General features: G+C 43.8%; 1 protein-coding gene across 1 annotated transcript in view; it reads left to right on the forward strand.

The window, feature by feature from the left end:
• Positions 1-19,567, forward strand: part of gpc3 (glypican 3) — a 495,734-nt gene that overhangs the window by 372,565 nt on the left and 103,602 nt on the right. Inside the window, exon 7 of the mRNA XM_045724105.1 lies at positions 8,159-8,354. Within this exon, the coding sequence (XP_045580061.1) occupies positions 8,159-8,354 (196 nt within the window). The remainder of the gene's footprint in view (positions 1-8,158; positions 8,355-19,567) is intronic.

Genomic DNA, 19,567 nt, shown 5'->3' on the forward strand with positions numbered 1-19,567 from the left:
GTGGATTGGGGTGATCAGTCCTTGGTTTCAAATATTGGGGAAGATGCCAGAATTGAGGATGATGTTAAAGAGTTTATGTATAGCCAATTGACATTTGTGATCTGTATATTCTATAATTTCATTTAGGATACCATCAACCCCACAGGCCTTTTTGGGTTGGAGGGTTTGTATTTTGTCCTGTAGTTCATTAAATGTAATTGGAGAATCCAGTGGGTTCTGGTAGTCTTTAATAGTTGATTCTAAGATTTGTATTTGATCATGTGTATGTTTTTGCTGTTTGTTCTTTGTTATAGAGCTAAAAAGATTGGAGTAGTGGTTTATCCATACATCTCCGTTTTGGATAGATAACTCTTCATGTTGTTGTTTGTTTAGAGTTTTCCAATTTTCCCAGAAATTGTTAGATTCTATGTATTCTTCAATTACATTGAGCTGATTTCTGACGTGCCGTTCCTTCTTTTTCTGTAGTGTATTTCTGTATTGTTTTAGTGATTAACCATAGTGAAGGTGTAGATTCAGGTTTTCTGGGTTTTCTCTATGTTTTTGGTTGGATAGGTTTCTCAATTTCTTTCTTAGGTTTTTGCATTCTTCATCAAACCATTTGTCATTGTTGTTCATTTTCTTAGGTTGCCTGCTTGACATTTTTAGATTTGATAGGGAAGCTGAGAGGTGAAATATACTGTTTAGGTTTTCTACTGCCAAGTTTACACCTTCACTATTACAGTAAAACATTTTGTCCAGGAAATTGTCTAGAAGGGGTTGAATTTTTTGATGAATTCCCCCCTCTATCTCTTTCTCTCTTTCTCTCTGTATCTCTCTCTGTCTCTCTTTCTCTCTGTCCAGCTGTCTAGCAAACCCAGTTCTATCCATGCTGCAGCTCTCAATCAAACGAGATAGTTAAAGGGGAACCGATTTCCTTCCTTACGAAACACACAATGTGTTTATTTTTTTGAAAAGTAAAGTTTATTTCTGGTGTTCTTTTATTGCAGAAGATTCCCTCTCACAGAGTGATTTGACATTTGTGCCTCTTGTGGTGACTGTGGAGGCTCTTGTCAGATCCCGCTGTGGGTCGGCTGTGCCAAGAGTGCAGCGCCATTTTCGACACAAACACCCCCATGCTACCGCAGCCGCAGCTATGGCAGACACAGCCAGCAGGCAAAAGCCATGGAGCCTCAGAGGATACTACTGTAGGCCTATCTACGGGTACTACTCTAGGAATATCTACAGCCTCTACTGTAGGCCTATCTACGGGTACTACTCTAGGAATATCTACAGGCTCTACTGTAGGCCTATCTACGGGTACTACTCTAGGAATATCTACAGGCTCTACTGTAGGCCTATCTACGGGTACTACTCTAGGAATATCTACAGGCTCTACTGTAGGCCTATCTACGGGTACTACTGTAGTCCTATCTCTGTGCCATAGAGAGGAGTACAGACATTTACATTTTAGTAATTTAGCAGGTGCTCTGAATGAGAGCGGTACTTACAGTAGTGACAAGTGTACAAAAGTAGCACACTTTAGAGAAGTGTACTACTGTGTCTCTGTGTTTTGAAAGAAAGGAAATACCATGTTGCTATGTCACGGAATAACCGTAGCTCTATTTTTCAAAGAGGGAGTGTTTGACGCCAATTACTGTGTCTCTGTGTTTTTCTACCCCATTATAACAGAGTTGATCAGTGGCCTCTGTATTAGAAAGGGGTTTTGTCTGTGGTCTGGCAGGTGGCTGAGGTCCGTTAGACATCCCTCTTCAGAACATACTCTAAACAGGGACAGAACACTTTCCAGGAAGGATTTTCTTTCCTTCCACCTTTTTTTAGGTTTTTGTTCTTAAATACCCCCTACCACATCTTTCTTTCCTTGCTTTACCACATTAGCTTTCAGTCTTTTTTGCTTTTTAATTTGTTTGTGAGACACTCCTCCCCTCCTCCCAATGTCTTTCTGCATTGCCAGGCAACGGATCTCTGGAAGGAATTCCTAGACCTCAGTAAATCTCTTCTGGCACACGAGCGCAAACATGATTCTTTCTTAAACGAGAAAGTTAAGTGCTTTAAATTCACATCGCTCATAGGGAGGAAAGAAGGGAGAAGAATGTTTTTCATTGACTTCTGTAAAAAAATCACCCCTTTTTCTTTGTGGAGACAGAGAGGCACCTGGGAGCCTTGTTTTCTCACTAGGAGGCGCTGTTTTGGGGTTGATACTCACACAGCACAGCAACGCAACTTTTCTCTCAGGGTGGTAAAAAAAAAAAAATAGAATGCAGTTTGTTCCTATGGATATTCCGTCTCTATGAATCAGCGTTTCTCCATCCCCGGGTCCAAATGACCAGGCTTTTAGAAATGTGGTCATCACCCACCATGTATGGTCTGAATGTTGGGGATATGAATAGAGGTTTGTTGGGCTGGGCAGCCCTCCCTCGGAGGAACACGTACTGCCTGCATGTTCCCTCTCTAAACTTTACAGTTTGTGTTACTTGTAGATCCAAGATTGACTAGTTTGTATATGCAGGCAGTGGCAAAGAACAGAGCTTGTTTATCTTTCAGACTGACGTAATTCTATGATTATCTCTGGGTTTTATTGCAACCCTGACCTGATCTCTTTCTGTCATAGTTGGACTGACCCAACAGAGAGGCCCATATGAACAACATGTTCTCCCATAGACAATGCAGCAACAACAACCCAAAAAACAACAACAAAAATGCATGCTGACGTACACTACCGTTCAAAGGTTTGGGTTCACTTAGAAATGTCCTTGTTTTTGAAAGAAAAGCACATTTTTTTGTCCATTAAAATAACATCAAATTGATCAGAAATACAGTGTAGACATTGTTAATGTTGTCAATAACTATTGTAGCTGGAAATTGATGATTTTTCATGGAATATCTACATAGGCGTACAGAGGCCCATTATCAGCACCCATCACTCCTGTTTATCATTTTAAAAGGCTAATTGATCATTAGAAAACCCTTTTGCAATTATGTTAGCACAGCTGAAAACTGTTGTTCTGATTAAAGAAGCAATAAAAATGTCTTTCTTTAGACTAGTTGAGTATCTGGAGCATCACCATTTGTGGGTTCAATTACAGGCTCAAAATGGCTAGAAACAAAGCACTTTCTTCTGAAACTCATCAGTCTATTCTTGTTCTGAGAAATGAAGGCTATTCCATGCGAGAAATTGCCAAGAAACTGAAGGTCTCGTACAACGCTGTGTACTACTTCCTTCACAGACCAGCGCAAACTAACTCTAACCAGAATAGAAAGAGGAGTGGGAGGCCCCGGTGCACAACTGAGTAAGAGGACAAGTACATTAGAGTGTCTAGTTTGAGAAACAGATGCCTCACAAGTCCTCAACTGGCAGCTTCATTAAATAGTACCCGCAAAACACCAGTCTCAACGTCAACAGCGAAGAGGTGACTCCGGGATGCTGGCCTTCTAGGCAGAGTTCCTCTTAATCTTTTATTTTTATTGGCCAGTCTGAGATATGGCTTTTTCTTTGCAACTGTGCCTAGAAGGCACTGTATTTCTGATCAATTTGATGTTATTTTAATTGACAAAAAAATGTGCTTTTCTTTAAAAAACAAGGAAAGAGGAGGATGGAATTTGGCACATCTGTAACCTTGGTAGTCCTCTTAATTATGCCTGATGCTGTGGAGGTGGAGAGGTGGTCAGAGACGAGTCTGTCTGTATGTCTAAGTCCAAAATGGCACCTCATTCCCTATATAGTGCACTACTTTTGACCAGGTACAATAAAAGAGCCCTATGAGCCCTGGTCAAAAGTAGTGCACTACATACTCTTCATAAATCTATACTGTCATTTCATATATATTTAAAGAATGCAGTTTGGATGCTTCTCAAAGGTCTTTCATTCAGACTGTTAACATTATCAAGTCAGACCAATGTCCTAAGGACAAGAGTTCCATATATATTTAAAGAATGCAGTTTGGATGCTTCTCGAAGTTCTTTCATTCAGACTGATAACGTTATCAAGTCAGACCAATGTCCTAAGGACAAGAGCTATGACCAGATGTTTTCAATCCAGTTATGAAACTATGTTGTTTTGATCATTTATGTCTCCTTGTGTTCTGACCGTCCTTTAACAGAATGTAGGATTTGTTACAAATGGCACCCCGTTCCCTATATAGTGCACTACCTTTGACCAGGGCCCATAGGGCTCCTATAGGGCCCTGGTCAGAAGTAGTGCACTATGTAGGGAATAGGGTGCCATTCAGGACTCACATGTAGTTAGATTATATATTTTGCACTGGCTGAAGAGGAATGTTGAAATTGGTTTTGGATACCCCAGATTTACAGCTCTCAAACGTTTGTAAATAATTTACGAGTTGATTGGTTTGCCACAGAATCTCAATAAACACAATTCCGGTATGTGTTGCACAACACATAATAAGCTTCTGTAGCTAAGTAATTGGGGAAATATTTTTATTTGATTTGGATAAAACATGCAAAAGGGATTAATTGTTACACCATTGCAGTGAAATTGAAGTAAAATTGTAAACCAATTTGTATTTATTTTAAAATGTAAAAATGATTTTATTCTATTCCTCATGTGACACATTTCAATTGGATTGAAATGTGTAATTTATTTTGGAATCCAACTCATTACAGTTTATCTATGTATGAAATACGGGGTCGTACACTAAGATTTATCTATGTATGAAATATGGGGTCATACAGTATAGGGTTTATCTATGTATGAAATATGGGATCATACAGTATAGGGTTTATGTATGTATGAAATATGGGGTCATACAGTATAGGGTTTATCTATGTATGAAATATGGGGTCATACAGTGCAGGGTTTATCTATGTATGAAATATGGGGTCATTCATTGTAGGGTTTATCTATGTATGAAATATGGGGTCATACAGTGTATGGTTTATCTATGTATGAAATATGGGGTCATACAGTGTAGGGTTTATCTATGTATGAAATATGGGGTCATACATTGTAGGGTTTATCTATGTATGAAATATGGGGTCATACAGTATAGGGTTTATCTATGTATGAAATATGGGGTCATACAGTGTAGGGTTTATCTAAGGATGAAATATGGGGTCATGTATGACAATCAGTATTGTCTTTGTAAGATCCAACACACACTTTGCTAACTTTTTAACTTGTAAATCCCAGAGAGGTTTGAATAAATGTTTTGACAAAATCATTTCTCTACGTTGGATCCTGATGTTCTGTTCAATGTATTCACATTGTTTGATGCCAGTTTATCCATGTTGGCCAGATACCAACAATGGTGTTTGCCAACAACAACACAATCACATAGTATTTCTTGTGTAGATAATTATGTCTCTACCAGTAAATTATATGTCTGTGAACAAAGTGGTGTAAAGTAAAAATACTTTAAAGTTCTACTTAAGTCGTTTTTTGGGTTACCTGTACTTTACTTTACTATTTAGATTTTTGACTACTTTTACTTCACTACATTCCTAAAGAAAATGATGTACTTTTTACTCCATACATTTTTACTGACACCCAAACGTACATGTTACACGATAATGGTCCAATTCACGTACTAATTAAGAGAACATCCCTGGTCATCCCTACTGCCTCTGATCTGGCGGACCAACGGACTCACAAAACACATTCTTTGATAATATATTATGTCTGAGTGTTGGAGTGTGCCCCTGGCTATCCGTAAATTAAAAAGATTTGCTTAATATAAGGAATTTGAAATGATTTATACTTTTACTTTTGGTACTTAAGTATATTTTAGCAATTACATTTACTTTTGATACTTAAGTATACAGTTGAAGTGGGAAGTTTACATACACTTAGGTTGGAGTCATTAAAACTCGTTTTTCTACCACTCCAAATATTTCTTGTTAACAAACTATTGTTTTGGCATTTCGGTTAGGATATCTACTTTGTGCATGACACAAGTCATTTTTCCAACAATTGTTTACAGACAGATTATTTCACTAATAATTCACTGTATCACAATTCCAGTGGGTCAGAAGTTTACATACACTAAGTTGACTGTGCCTTTAAACAGCTTGGAAAATTCCAGAAAATGATGTCACGGCTTTAGAAGCTTCTGATAGGCTAATTGACATCATTTGAGTCATTTGGAGGTGTACCTGTGGATGTATTTCAAGGCCTACCTTCAAACTCAGTGCCTCTTCCCTTGACATCATGGGAAAATCAAAAGAAATGAGCCAAAACCTCAGAAAAAAAATTGTCGACCTCCACAAGTCTGGTTCATCCTTGGGAGCAATTTCCAAATGCCTGAAGGCACCACGTTCATCTGTACAAACAATACTATGCAATTATAAACACCATGGGACCGCTCAGCCGACATATCGCTCAGGAAGGAGACAAGTTCTGTCTCCTAGAGATGAAACAAGTCCTATATCGACATAACCTGAAAGGCCGCTCAGCAAGGAAGAAGCCACTGCTCTAAAACCGCCATAAAAAAAAAGTCAGACTATGGTTTGCAACTGCACATGGGGACGAAGATCGTACTTTTTGGAGAGATGTCTTCTGGTCTGATGAAACAAAAATAGAACTGTTTGGCCATAATGACCATCGTTATGTTTGGAGGAAAAAGGGGGAGGCTTGCAAGCCAAAGAACACCATCCCAACCGTGAAGCACGGGGGTGGCAGCATCATGTTGTGGGGGTGCTTTGCTGCAGGAGATACTGGTGCACTTCACAAAATAGATGGCATCATGAAAGAGAAAAATTATGTGGATATATTGAAGCAACATCTCAAGACATCAGTCATAAAATTAAAGCTTGGTCGCAAATGGGTCTTCCAAATGGACAATGACCCCAAGCACAGTTCCAAAGTTGTGGCAAAATGGCTTAAGGACAACAAAGTCAAAGCATTGGAGTGGCCATCACAAAGCACTGACCTCAATCCTATAGAAAATGTGTGGGCAGAACTGAAAAAGCATGTGCGAGCAAGGAGGCCTACAAACCTGACTCAGTTACACCAGCTCTGTCAAGAGGAATGGGCCAAAATTCACCCAACTTATTGTGGGAAGCTTGTGGAAGGCTACCTGATACGTTTGACATAAGTTAAACGATTTAAAGGCAATGCTACCAAATACTAATTGAGTGTATGTAAACTTCTGACCCACTGGGAATGTGATGAAAGAAATAAAAGCTGAAATAAATAATTATCTCTACTATTATTCTGACATTTCACATTCTTAAAATAAAGTGTAATTCTAACTGACCTAAAACAGGGAATTTTTACTAGGATTAAATGTCAGGAATTGTGAAGTTTAAAAGTATTTGGCTAAGGTGTATGTAAACTTCTGACATCAACTGTATTTAAAACCAAATACTTTTAGACTTTTACTCAAGTAGTATTTTACTGGGTAAACTTTCAATTTTACTTGAGTCATTTTCTATTAAAGTATCTTTACTTTTACTCAAGTATTACAATTGGGTACTTTTTCCACCACTGAGTGATCAACAGCCACAGCCTTCGCCTGCTATTACGCTGTGGATGAATCACCACAGAAATAAAACATCTGGCTTAGATAGCAACATTTCTGTGCATGGTGATTATATATGGAGTTTGGTAAACACCACTCGTTTTAGCCCTGACAAGGTTTTTCCTGGAGTTTCCCCCACATCCTCGCCTTCCTCCCATGTCAGGCAGTTACGTCTGCTTCCCAAATGGCACCCTATTCCCTAAACTGTATAGTGTACTACTTTTTAACACAGCCCTATGTGCCCTAGTCAAAAATAGTGCACGATAAAGGGAATAGGGTACCATTTGGGAAGCAACCAAAATCCTGAATTATTATATTACCAATGTACTGGACATGTACATTCCACCAAAGGGTGTGAATAAGGTCAGCGTATGTGTGTCCCAGATGGCCTCCTACTTAATGCAATTTTTTTTTCTTACATTTTAATCATTTAGCAGACGCTCTTATCCAGAGCAACTTACAGTACTGAGTGCATACCTTCTCACACTGGTCCCCTGTGGGAATCAAACCCACAACCCTGGCTTTGCAAGGACCATGTCCTACCAACTGAGCCACACGGGACCTTACAGGCCAAAGTGGTCAAAGTAGTGTACTATAAATAGAATAGGGGGCCATTCGGGAGCCAAGTCCATATGTGTGTGATCTTATTATGTTTTTGAACCCTTTCATCTCTGCCTCTACAGTTGCTGCGTCTGGTGACGGTGCCTGAGAAGCGCTGGAGAGCCCGGTCAGGTGGGGGTCAAGGGCCGGAGGGACGGAGCAAGGGAGAGGAGGAGGATGAGTGGTTCGAGAGTGGCGACTGTGATGACGAGGATGACTGTGCTGGGGTGTCGGGGCTCGGGCCGCCCCCTCACCGTAAACGGTTACGTATCTTTGCAGGTCAGTCAGACAAACGCCGCCATGTATTCACTTTTCTTTTAGTAACAACTCCAGTCCCTGAAGGTCTCTTTCCTTCTGGTTTTGTGTGTCTCTGATAAGTTAAGACAGGGAGGCAAATACTCAAGTAAAGGTCACACTGAGTAAAGTAGCAGCAGTAGCTGACAAGCTAAAGAGGAGAACATTCTGGCTAAGGCCATCCAGTGTTGGAGCAGCATCTCCCCCCATTATCAGGAGCATGGAGAAGAGAGGGGTGTTGAGATCTCCTGGTCCAGACCACTGGAAGTGGTGGACCTGCTGGATTCCTGCTTTAACCCCGGGACCCCTGGCCTCACTCCCCAGGCCCCTGGCCTCACTCCCAAGAACCCAGGTCTCACTCCCCAGAACCCTGGTCTCACTCCCCAGGCCCCTGGCCTCACTCCCAAGAACCCTGGACTCACTCCCCAGAACCCTGGCCTCACTCCCCAGGCCCCTGGCCTCACTCTCCAGAACCCTGGCCTCACTCCCCAGAACCCTGGCTTCACTCCCCAGAACCCTGGCCTCACTCCCCAGAACCCTGGCCTCACTCCCCAGGCCCCTGGCCTCACTCCCCATGCCCCTGGTCTCACTCCCCAGAACCCTGCCCTCACTCCCCAGGCCCCTGGCCTCACTCCCCAGGCCCCTGGCCTCACTCTCCAGAACCCTGGCCTCACTCCCCAGGCCCCTGGCCTCACTCCCCAGGCCCCTGGACTCACTCCCCAGGCCACTGGCCTCACTCCCCTTGAACCCTGGACTCACTCCCCAGGCCCCTGGCCTCACTCCCATGAACACTGGACTCACTCCCCAGAACCCTGGCCTCACTCCCCAGAACCCTGGCCTCACTCCCTAGAACCCTGGCCTCACTCCCCAGGCCCCTGCCCTCACTCTCCAGAACCCTGGCCTCACTCCCCAGAACCCTGGCCTCACTCCCCAAAACCCTGGCCTCACTCCCCAGAACCCTGGCCTCACTCCCCAGGCCCCTGGCCTCACTCCCCAGAACCCTGGCCTCACTCCCCAGAACCCTGAGCTCACTCCTCAGGCCCCTGGACTCACTTCTTCCCTGCCCAATGAACCCGAATCTCTGCCACAACAACCAACCCTGTCAGGAAGACAACTCCCTTGGCCTGGGTGTTTGCTCAGCTGCACTGGCTTTGTGTCCGTGTATCATAGCCTCTTGTTCCTGACCTCGCTCTGTTGTTTCCACTTCTTCTTCTGTTTCTTTTCTCTGAATGGTTTGTTGCTTCTTTTGTTCTGTGTTTGGTTTGAGAGAGAACGTCGGTTCTTTTTTTCGTAACGGCGGCTGGCTGGTTGGAGGTCAAGAGGCTACTGGTTGAGGTGAGCTCTGAGCTGGCTACGTGAGGAAGCCTTCTACTTCCTACCACACGGTAACTCTGTTTGACCAAAGTGGCAACACTTACAGACGACACATAAAACTCTCTGCTCTGTCCCTGTCAGGATCTTTGACAGTGAGTGAGTCAGATTCACAGCAATACAAATCCAATATTTTCACCAGTTAGTCATTAATTCTCCACATGTGCACACAGTTTTTTTCCTATTTTTTCTCATAAATGTAACTAACAGCTGGCCATCACGGTGAATATAACACCTCTTATTAACTGAAGGAAGCTCAAAAGCAGTTAAAGTGGAACTTGTGAACCAAAACCACACTCAGGATTAGCCCTAAAGAGGCAATGGTTGCACGTTACTTCAGAATTTCAGTCTTCAGGCTACAAAGTATTGCTGTTTATTTTAGTTTTTTGCCTTCCAATGAATGACTGATGCAGACCTCTGAAACCAAATGTTTGTCCACCCCTCTCTGAGGTATCAGCAACATGGGTTTATTCTCTCTCTGAGGTGTCAGCAACATGGGTTTATTCTCTCTCTCTGAGGTGTCAGCAACATGGGTTTATTCTCTCTCTCTCTGAGGTGTCAGCAACATGGGTTTATTCTCTCTCTCTGGGGTATCAGCAACATGGGTTTATTCTCTCTCTGAGGAATCAGCAACATGGGTTTATTCTCTCTCTCTGGGGTATCAGCAACATGGGTTTATTCTCTCTCTGTGGTATCAGCAACATGGGTTTATTCTCTCTCTCTGGGGTATCAGCAACATGGGTTTATTCCCTCTCTCTGGGGTGTCAGCAACATGGGTTTATTCTCTCTCTGAGGTGTCAGCAACATGGGTTTATTCTCTCTCTCTGAGGTGTCAGCAACATGGGTTTATTCTCTCTCTCTGGGGTATCAGCAACATGGGTTTATTCCCTCTCTCTGGGGTGTCAGCAACATGGGTTTATTCTCTCTCTGAGGTGTCAGCAACATGGGTTTATTCTCTCTCTCTGAGGTGTCAGCAACATGGGTTTATTCTCTCTCTCTGGGGTATCAGCAACATGGGTTTATTCTCTCTCTCTGGGGTATCAGCAACATGGGTTTATTCTCTCTCTCTGGGGTATCAGCAACATGGGTTTATTCTCTCTCTGAGGTATCAGCAACATGGGTTTATTCTCTCTCTCTCTGAGGTGTCAGCAACATGGGTGTATTCTCTCTCTCTGGGGTGTCAGCAACATGGGTTTATTCTCTCTGAGGTGTCAGCAAAATGGGTTTATTCTCTCTCTCTGAGGTATCAGCAACATGGGTTTATTCTCTCTCTGAGGTGTAAGCAACATGGGTTTATTCTCTCTCTCTGAGGTGTCAGCAACATGGGTGTATTCTCTCTCTCTGTGGTGTCAGCAACATGGGTTTATTCTCTCTGAGGTGTCAGCAAAATGGGTTTATTCTCTCTCTCTGAGGTATCAGCAACATGGGTTTATTCTCTCTCTCTGGGGTATCAGCAACATGGGTTTATTCTCTCTCTCTCTCTGAGGTGTCAGCAAAATGGGTTTATTCTCTCTCTCTGAGGTGTCAGCAACATGGGTTTATTCTCTCTCTGGGGTGTCAGCAACATGGGTTTATTCTCTCTGGGGTGTCAGCAACATGGGTTTATTCTCTCTCTCTGAGGTATCAGCAACATGGGTTTATTCTCTCTCTCTGGTGTATCAGAAACATGGGTTTATTCTCTCTCTCTGAGGTATCAGCAACATGGGTTTATTCTCTCTCTGGGGTATCAGCAACATGGGTTTATTCTCTCTCTCTGAGGTATCAGCAACATGGGTTTATTCTCTCTCTGGGGTATCAGCAACGTGGGTATATTCTCTCTCTGGGGTGTCAGCAACATGGGTTTATTCTCTCTCTCTGAGGTGTCAGCAACATGGGTTTACTCTCTCTCTCTGGGGTGTCAGCAACATGGGTGTATTCTCTATCTCTGAGGTATCAGCAACATGGGTTTATTCTCTCTCTGAGGTATCAGCAACATGGGTATATTCTCTCTCTGGGGTATCAGCAACATGGGTATATTCTCTCTCTGGGGTGTCAGCAACATGGGTTTATTCTCTCTCTCTCTGAGGTGTCAGCAACATGGGTTTATTCTCTCTCTCTGAGGTGTCAGCAACATGGGTTTATTCTCTCTCTCTGGGGTGTCAGCAACATGGGTTTATTCTCTCTGTTGTGTCAGCAACATGGGTTTATTCTCTCTCTCTGAGGTATCAGCAACATGGGTTTATTCTCTCTCTCTGAGGTGTCAGCAACATGGGTTTATTCTCTCTGGGGTGTCAGCAACATGGGTTTATTCTCTCTCTCTGAGGTATCAGCAACATGGGTTTATTCTCTCTGTCTGAGGTGTCAGCAACATGGGTTTATTCTCTCTCTCTGGGGTGTCAGCAACATGGGTTTATTCTCTCTGGGGTATCAGCAACATGGGTTTATTTTCTCTCTCTGAGGTATCAGCAACATGGCTTTATTCTCTCTCTGGGGTTTCAGCAACATGGGTTTATTCTCTCTCTCTGGGGTATCAGCAACATGGGTTTATTCTCTCTCTCTCTGAGGTGTCAGCAACATGTGTTTATTCTGTCTCTCTGAGGTATCAGCAACATGGGTTTAGTCTCTTTCTCTGAGGTATCAGCAACATGGGTTTATTCTCTCTCTTTGGGGTATCAGCAACATGGGTTTATTCTCTCTCTCTGGGGTATCAGCAACATGGGTTTATTCTCTCTCTCTCTGAGGTGTCAGCAACATGGGTTTATTCTCTCTCTGGGGTGTCAGCAACATGGGTTTATTCTCTCTCTGGGGTGTCAGCAACATGGGTTTATTCTCTCTGGGGTGTCAGCAACATGGGTTTATTCTCTCTCTCTGAGGTATCAGCAACATGGGTTTATTCTCTCTCTCTGGTGTATCAGCAACATGGGTTTATTCTCTCTCTCTGAGGTATCAGCAACATGGGTTTATTCTCTCTCTGGGGTATCAGCAATATGGGGTTATTCTCTCTCTGAGGTATCAGCAACATGGGTTTATTCTCTCTCTCTGAGGTGTCAGCAACATGGGTTTATTCTCTCTCTCTGTGGTATCAGCAACATGGGTTTATTCTCTCTCTCTGAGGTATCAGCAACATGGGTTTATTCTCTCTCTCTGAGGTATCAGCAACATGGGTTTATTCTCTCTCTCTCTGAGGTGTCAGCAACATGGGTTTATTCTCTCTCTCTGGGGTGTCAGCAACATGGGTTTATTCTCTCTCTCTGGGGTGTCAGCAACATGGGTTTATTCTCTCTCTCTGGGGTATCAGCAACATGGGTTTATTCTCTCTCTCTGAGGTGTCAGCAACATGGGTTTATTCTCTCTGGGGTGTCAGCAACATGGGTTTATTCTCTCTCTCTGAGGTATCAGCAACATGGGTTTATTCTCTCTGTCTGAGGTGTCAGCAACATGGGTTTATTCTCTCTCTCTGGGGTGTCAGCAACATGGGTTTATTCTCTCTGGGGTATCTGCAACATGGGTTTATTTTCTCTCTCTGAGGTATCAGCAACATGGGTTTATTCTCTCTCTGGGGTTTCAGCAACATGAGTTTATTCTCTCTCTCTGGGGTGTCAGCAACATGGGTTTATTGTCTCTCTCTGGGGTATCAGCAACATGGGTTTATTCTCTCTCTCTGGTGTATCAGCAACATGGGTTTATTCTCTCTCTCTTGGGTATCAGCAACATGGGTTTATTCTCTCTCTCTTGGGTATCAGCAACATGGGTTTATTCTCTCTCTGTGAGGTGTCAGCAACATGGGTTTATTCTCTCTCTCTGAGGTATCAGCAACATGGGTTTATTCTCTCTCTCTGAGGTGTCAGCAACATGGGTTTATTCTCTCTCTCTGGGGTGTCAGCAACATGGGTTTATTCTCTCTCTGGGGTATCAGCAACATGGGTTTTTTCTCTCTCTCTGAGGTGTCAGCAACATGGGTTTATTCTCTCTCTCTGAGGTATCAGCAACATGGGTATATTCTCTCTTTCTGAGGTGTCAGCAACATGGGTTTATTCTCTCTCTCTGAGGTGTCAGCAACATGGGTTTATTCTCTCTCTCTGGGGTATCAGCAACATGGGTTTATTCTCTCTCTGGGGTGTCAGCAACATGGGTTTATTCTCTCTGGGGTGTCAGCAACATGGGTTTATTCTCTCTGGTGTGTCAGCAACATGGGTTTATTCTCTCTGGGGTGTCAGCATCATGGGTTTATTCTCTCTCTCTGGGGTATCAGTAACATGGGTTTATTCTCTCTCTCTCTGGGGTGTCAGCAACATGGGTTTATTCTCTCTGGGGTGTCAGCAACATGGGTTTATTCTCTCTCTCTCTGGGGTGTCAACAACATGGGTTTATTCTCTCTGGGGTGTCAGCATCATGGGTTTATTTTCTCTCTCTGGGGTATCAGTAACATGGGTTTATTCTCTCTCTCTGGGGTATCAGTAACATGGGTTTATTCTCTCTCTCTGAGCGGTCAGCAACATGGGTTTATTCTCTCTCTCTGGGGTATCAGCAACATGGGTTTATTCTCTCTCTCTGGGGTGTAAGCAACATGGGTTTATTCTATATATCTTGGGTGTCAGCAACATGGGTTTATTCTCTCTCTGAGGTATCAGCAACATGGGTTTATTCTCTCTGAGGTGTCAGCAACATGGATTTATTCTCTCTCTCTGAGGTATCAGCAACATGGGTTTATTCTCTCTCTGAGGTATCAGCAACATGGGTTTATTCTCTCTGAGGTGTCAGCAACATGGATTTATTCTCTCTCTCTGAGGTATCAGCAACATGGGTTTATTCTCTCTCTGGGGTGTCAGCAACATGGGTTTATTCTCTCTCTCTCTGAGGTGTCAGCAACATGGGTTTATTCTCTCTCTCTGAGGTGCCAGCAACATGGGTTTATTCTCTCTCTCTGGGGTATCAGCAACATGGGTTTATTCTCTCTCTCTGAGGTGTCAGCAACATGTGTTTATTCTCTCTCTCTGAGGTATCAGCAACATGGATTTATTCTCTCTCTCTGAGGTGTCAGCAACATGGGTTTATTCTCTCTCTCTGAGGTATCACCAACATGGGTTTATTCTCTCTCTGAGGTATCAGCAACATGGGTTTATTCTCTCTCTCTGGGGTATAAGCAACATGGGTTTATTCTCTCTCTCTGGTGTGTAAGCAACATGGGTTTATTCTCTCTCTCTGGGGTATCAGCAACGTGGGTTTATTCTCTCTCTCTGAGGTATCAGCAACATGGGTTTATTCTCTCTCTCTCTGAGGTGTCAGCAACATGGGTTTATTCTCTCTCTGGGGTGTCAGCAACATGGGTTTATTCTCTCTCTCTGGGGTGTCAGCAACATGGGTTTATTCTCTCTGGGGTGTCAGCAACATGGGTTTATTCTCTCTCTCTGGGGTATCAGCAACATGGGTTTATTCTCTCTCTGGGGTGTCAGCAACATGGGTTTATTCTCTCTCTCTGAGGTGTCTGCAACATGGGTTTATTCTCTCTCTCTGAGGTGCCAGCAACATGGGTTTATTCTCTCTCTCTGGAGTGTCAGCAACATGGGTTTAATCTTTCTCTCTCTGAGGTGTCAGCAACATGGGTTTATTCTCTCTGTCTGGGGTGTCAGCAACATGGGTTTATTCTCTCTCTCTGGGGTGTCAGCAACATGGGTTTATTCTCTCTGGGGTGTCAGCAACATGGGTTTATTCTCTCTTTCTGAGGTGTCAGCAACATGGGTTTATTCTCTCTCTCTGGGGTATCAGCAACATGGGTTTATTCTCTCTCTCTGGGGTGTCAGCACCATGGGTTTATTCTCTCTGAGGTATCAGCATCATGGGTTTATTCTCCCTCTCTGGGTTATCAGTAACATGGGTTTATTCTCTCTCTCTGGGATGTCAGCAACATGGGTTTATTCTCTCTGGGGTATCAGCAACATGGGTTTATTCTCTCTCTCTGAGATGTCAGCAACATGGGTTTATTCTCTCTCTCTGGGGTGTGAGCAACATGGGTTTATTCTCTCTCTCTGGGGTATCAGCAACATGGGTTTATTCTCTCTCTCTGGGGTATCAGCAACATGGGTTTATTCTCTCTCTCTGAGATATCAGCAACATGGGTTTATTCTCTCTCTCTCTGGGGTGTCAGCAACATGGGTTTATTCTCTCTCTCTCTCTGGGGTGTCAGCAACATGGGTTTATTCTCTCTCTCTCTCTGGGGTGTCAGCAACATGGGTTTATTCTTTCTCTCTCTGAGGTGTCAGCAACATGGGTTTATTCTCTCTCTCTGGGGTGTCAGCAACATGGGTTTATTCTCTCTCTCTGAGGTGTCAGCAACATGGGTTTATTCTCTCTCTCTGGGGTGTCAGCAACATGGGTTTATTCTCTCTCTCTGGGGTGTCAGCAACATGGGTTTATTCTTTCTCTCTCTGAGGTGTCAGCCACATGGGTTTATTCTCTCTCTGGGGTGTCAGCAACATGGGTTTATTCTCTCTCTCTGAGGTGTCAGCAGCATGGGTTTATTCTCTCTCTCTGAGGTGTCAGCAACATGGGTTTATTCTCTATCTCTGGGGTGTCAGCAACATGGGTTTATTCTCTCTCTCTGGGGTGTCAGTAACTTGGGTTTATTCTCTCTGAGGGGTCAGCAACATGGGTTTATTCTCTCTCTCTGGGGTGTCAGCAACATGGGTTTATTCTCTCTCTCTGGGGTGTCAGCAACATGGGTTTATTCTCTCTCTCTCTCTGGGGTGTCAGCAACATGGGTTTATTCTTTCTCTCTCTGAGGTGTCAGCAACATGGGTTTATTTTCTCTCTCTGGGGTGTCAGCAACATGGGTTTATTCTTTCTCTCTCTGGGGTGTCAGCAACATGGGTTTATCTCTCTCTCTCTGGGGTGTCGGCAACATGGGTTTATACTTTCTCTCTCTGAGGTGTCAGCAACATGGGTTTATCTCTCTCTCTGGGGTGTCAGCAACATGGGTTTATTCTCTCTCTCTGAGGTGTCAGCAACATGGGTTTATTCTCTCTCTCTGAGGTGTCAGCAACATGGGTTTATTCTCTCTCTCTGGGGTGTCAGCAACATGGGTTTATTCTCTCTCTCTGGGGTGTCAGCAACATGGGTTTATTCTTTCTCTCTCTGAGGTGTCAGCAACATGGGTTTATTCTCTCTCTCTGGGGTGTCAGCAACATGGGTTTATTCTCTCTCTCTGGGGTGTCAGCAACATGGGTTTATTCTCTCTCTCTGAGGTGTCAGCAACATGGGTTTATTCTCTATCTCTGGGGTGTCAGCAACATGGGTTTATTCTCTCTCTCTGGGGTGTCAGCAACATGGGTTTATTCTCTCTCTCTGGGGTATCAGCAACATGGGTTTATTCTCTCTCTCTGGGGTGTCAGCAACATGGGTTTATTCTCTCTCTCTGAGGTGTCAGCAACATGGGTTTATTCTCTCTCTCTGGGGTATCAGCAACATGGGTTTATTCTCTCTCTCTGGGGTGTCAGCAACATGGGTTTATTCTCTCTCTCTCTGAGGTGTCAGCAACATGGGTTTATTCTCTCTCTCTGAGGTGCCAGCAACATGGGTTTATTCTCTCTCTCTGGGGTATCAGCAACATGGGTTTATTCTCTCTCTCTGAGGTGTCAGCAACATGTGTTTATTCTCTCTCTCTGAGGTATCAGCAACATGGGTTTATTCTCTCTCTCTGAGGTGTCAGCAACATGGGTTTATTCTCTCTCTCTGAGGTATCACCAACATGGGTTTATTCTCTCTCTCTGGGGTGTCAGCAACATGGGTTTATTCTCTCTCTCTGAGGTGTCAGCAACATGGGTTTATTCTCTCTCTCTCTGAGATATCAGCAACATGGGTTTATTCTCTCTCTCTGAGGTGTCAGCAACATGGGTTTGTTCTCTCTCTCTGTAGTATCAGCAACATGGGTTTATTCTCTCTCTCTGAGGTATCAGCAACATGGGTTTATTCTCTTTCTCTGTGGTGTCAGCAACATGGGTTTATTCTCTCTCTCTGGGGTATCAGCAACATGGGTTTATTCTCTCTCTCTGAGGTATCAGCAACATGGGTTTATTCTCTCTCTCTGAGGTGTCAGCAACATGGGTTTATTCTCTCTCTCTGGGGTGTCAGCAACATGGGTGTATTCTCTCTCTCTGAGGTATCAGCAACATGGGTTTATTCTCTCTCTCTGTGGTGTAAGCAACATGGGTTTATTCTCTCTCTCTGGGGTGTAAGCAACATGGGTTTATTCTCTCTCTCTGGGGTATCAGCAACATGGGTTTATTCTCTCTCTCTGAGGTGTCAGCAACATGGGTTTATTCTCTCTCTCTGAGGTGTCAGCAACATGGGTTTATTCTCTATCTCTGGGGTGTCAGCAACATGGGTTTATTCTCTCTCTCTGGGGTGTCAGCAACATGGGTTTATTCTCTCTCTCTGGGGTATCAGCAACATGGGTTTATTCTCTCTCTGGGGTGTCAGCAACATGGGTTTATTCTCTTTCTCTGTGGTGTCAGCAACATGGGTTTATTCTCTCTCTCTGGGGTATCAGCAACATGGGTTTATTCTCTCTCTCTGAGGTATCAGCAACATGGGTTTATTCTCTCTCTCTCTGAGGTGTCAGCAACATGGGTTTATTCTCTCTCTGGGGTGTCAGCAACATGGGTGTATTCTCTCTGAGGTATCAGCAACATGGGTTTATTCTCTCTCTCTGGGGTATAAGCAACATGGGTTTATTCTCTCTCTCTGGTGTGTAAGCAACATGGGTTTATTCTCTCTCTCTGGGGTATCAGCAACATGGGTTTATTCTCTCTCTCTGAGGTATCAGCAACATGGGTTTATTCTCTCTCTCTCTGAGGTGTCAGCAACATGGGTTTATTCTCTCTCTGGGGTGTCAGCAACATGGGTTTATTCTCTCTCTCTGGGGTGTCAGCAACATGGGTTTATTCTCTCTGGGGTGTCAGCAACATGGGTTTATTCTCTCTCTCTGGGGTATCAGCAACATGGGTTTATTCTCTCTCTGGGGTGTCAGCAACATGGGTTTATTCTCTCTCTCTGAGGTGTCTGCAACATGGGTTTATTCTCTCTCTCTGAGGTGCCAGCAACATGGGTTTATTCTCTCTCTCTGGAGTGTCAGCAACATGGGTTTAATCTTTCTCTCTCTGAGGTGTCAGCAACATGGGTTTATTCTCTCTGTCTGGGGTGTCAGCAACATGGGTTTATTCTCTCTCTCTGGGGTGTCAGCAACATGGGTTTATTCTCTCTCTCTGAGGTGTCAGCAACATGGGTTTATTCTCTCTGGGGTGTCAGCAACATGGGTTTATTCTCTCTTTCTGAGGTGTCAGCAACATGGGTTTATTCTCTCTCTCTGGGGTATCAGCAACATGGGTTTATTCTCTCTCTCTGGGGTGTCAGCACCATGGGTTTATTCTCTCTGAGGTATCAGCATCATGGGTTTATTCTCCCTCTCTGGGTTATCAGTAACATGGGTTTATTCTCTCTCTCTGGGATGTCAGCAACATGGGTTTATTCTCTCTGGGGTATCAGCAACATGGGTTTATTCTCTCTCTCTGAGATGTCAGCAACATGGGTTTATTCTCTCTCTCTGGGGTGTGAGCAACATGGGTTTATTCTCTCTCTCTGGGGTATCAGCAACATGGGTTTATTCTCTCTCTCTGGGGTATCAGCAACATGGGTTTATTCTCTCTCTCTGAGATATCAGCAACATGGGTTTATTCTCTCTCTCTCTGGGGTGTCAGCAACATGGGTTTATTCTCTATCTCTGGGGTGTCAGCAACATGGGTTTATTCTCTCTCTCTCTCTGGGGTGTCAGCAACATGGGTTTATTCTCTCTC

The sequence above is a fragment of the Salmo salar genome, chromosome ssa09 (assembly GCF_905237065.1).
Source record: "Salmo salar chromosome ssa09, Ssal_v3.1, whole genome shotgun sequence".
Lineage (NCBI taxonomy): Eukaryota > Metazoa > Chordata > Actinopteri > Salmoniformes > Salmonidae > Salmo > Salmo salar.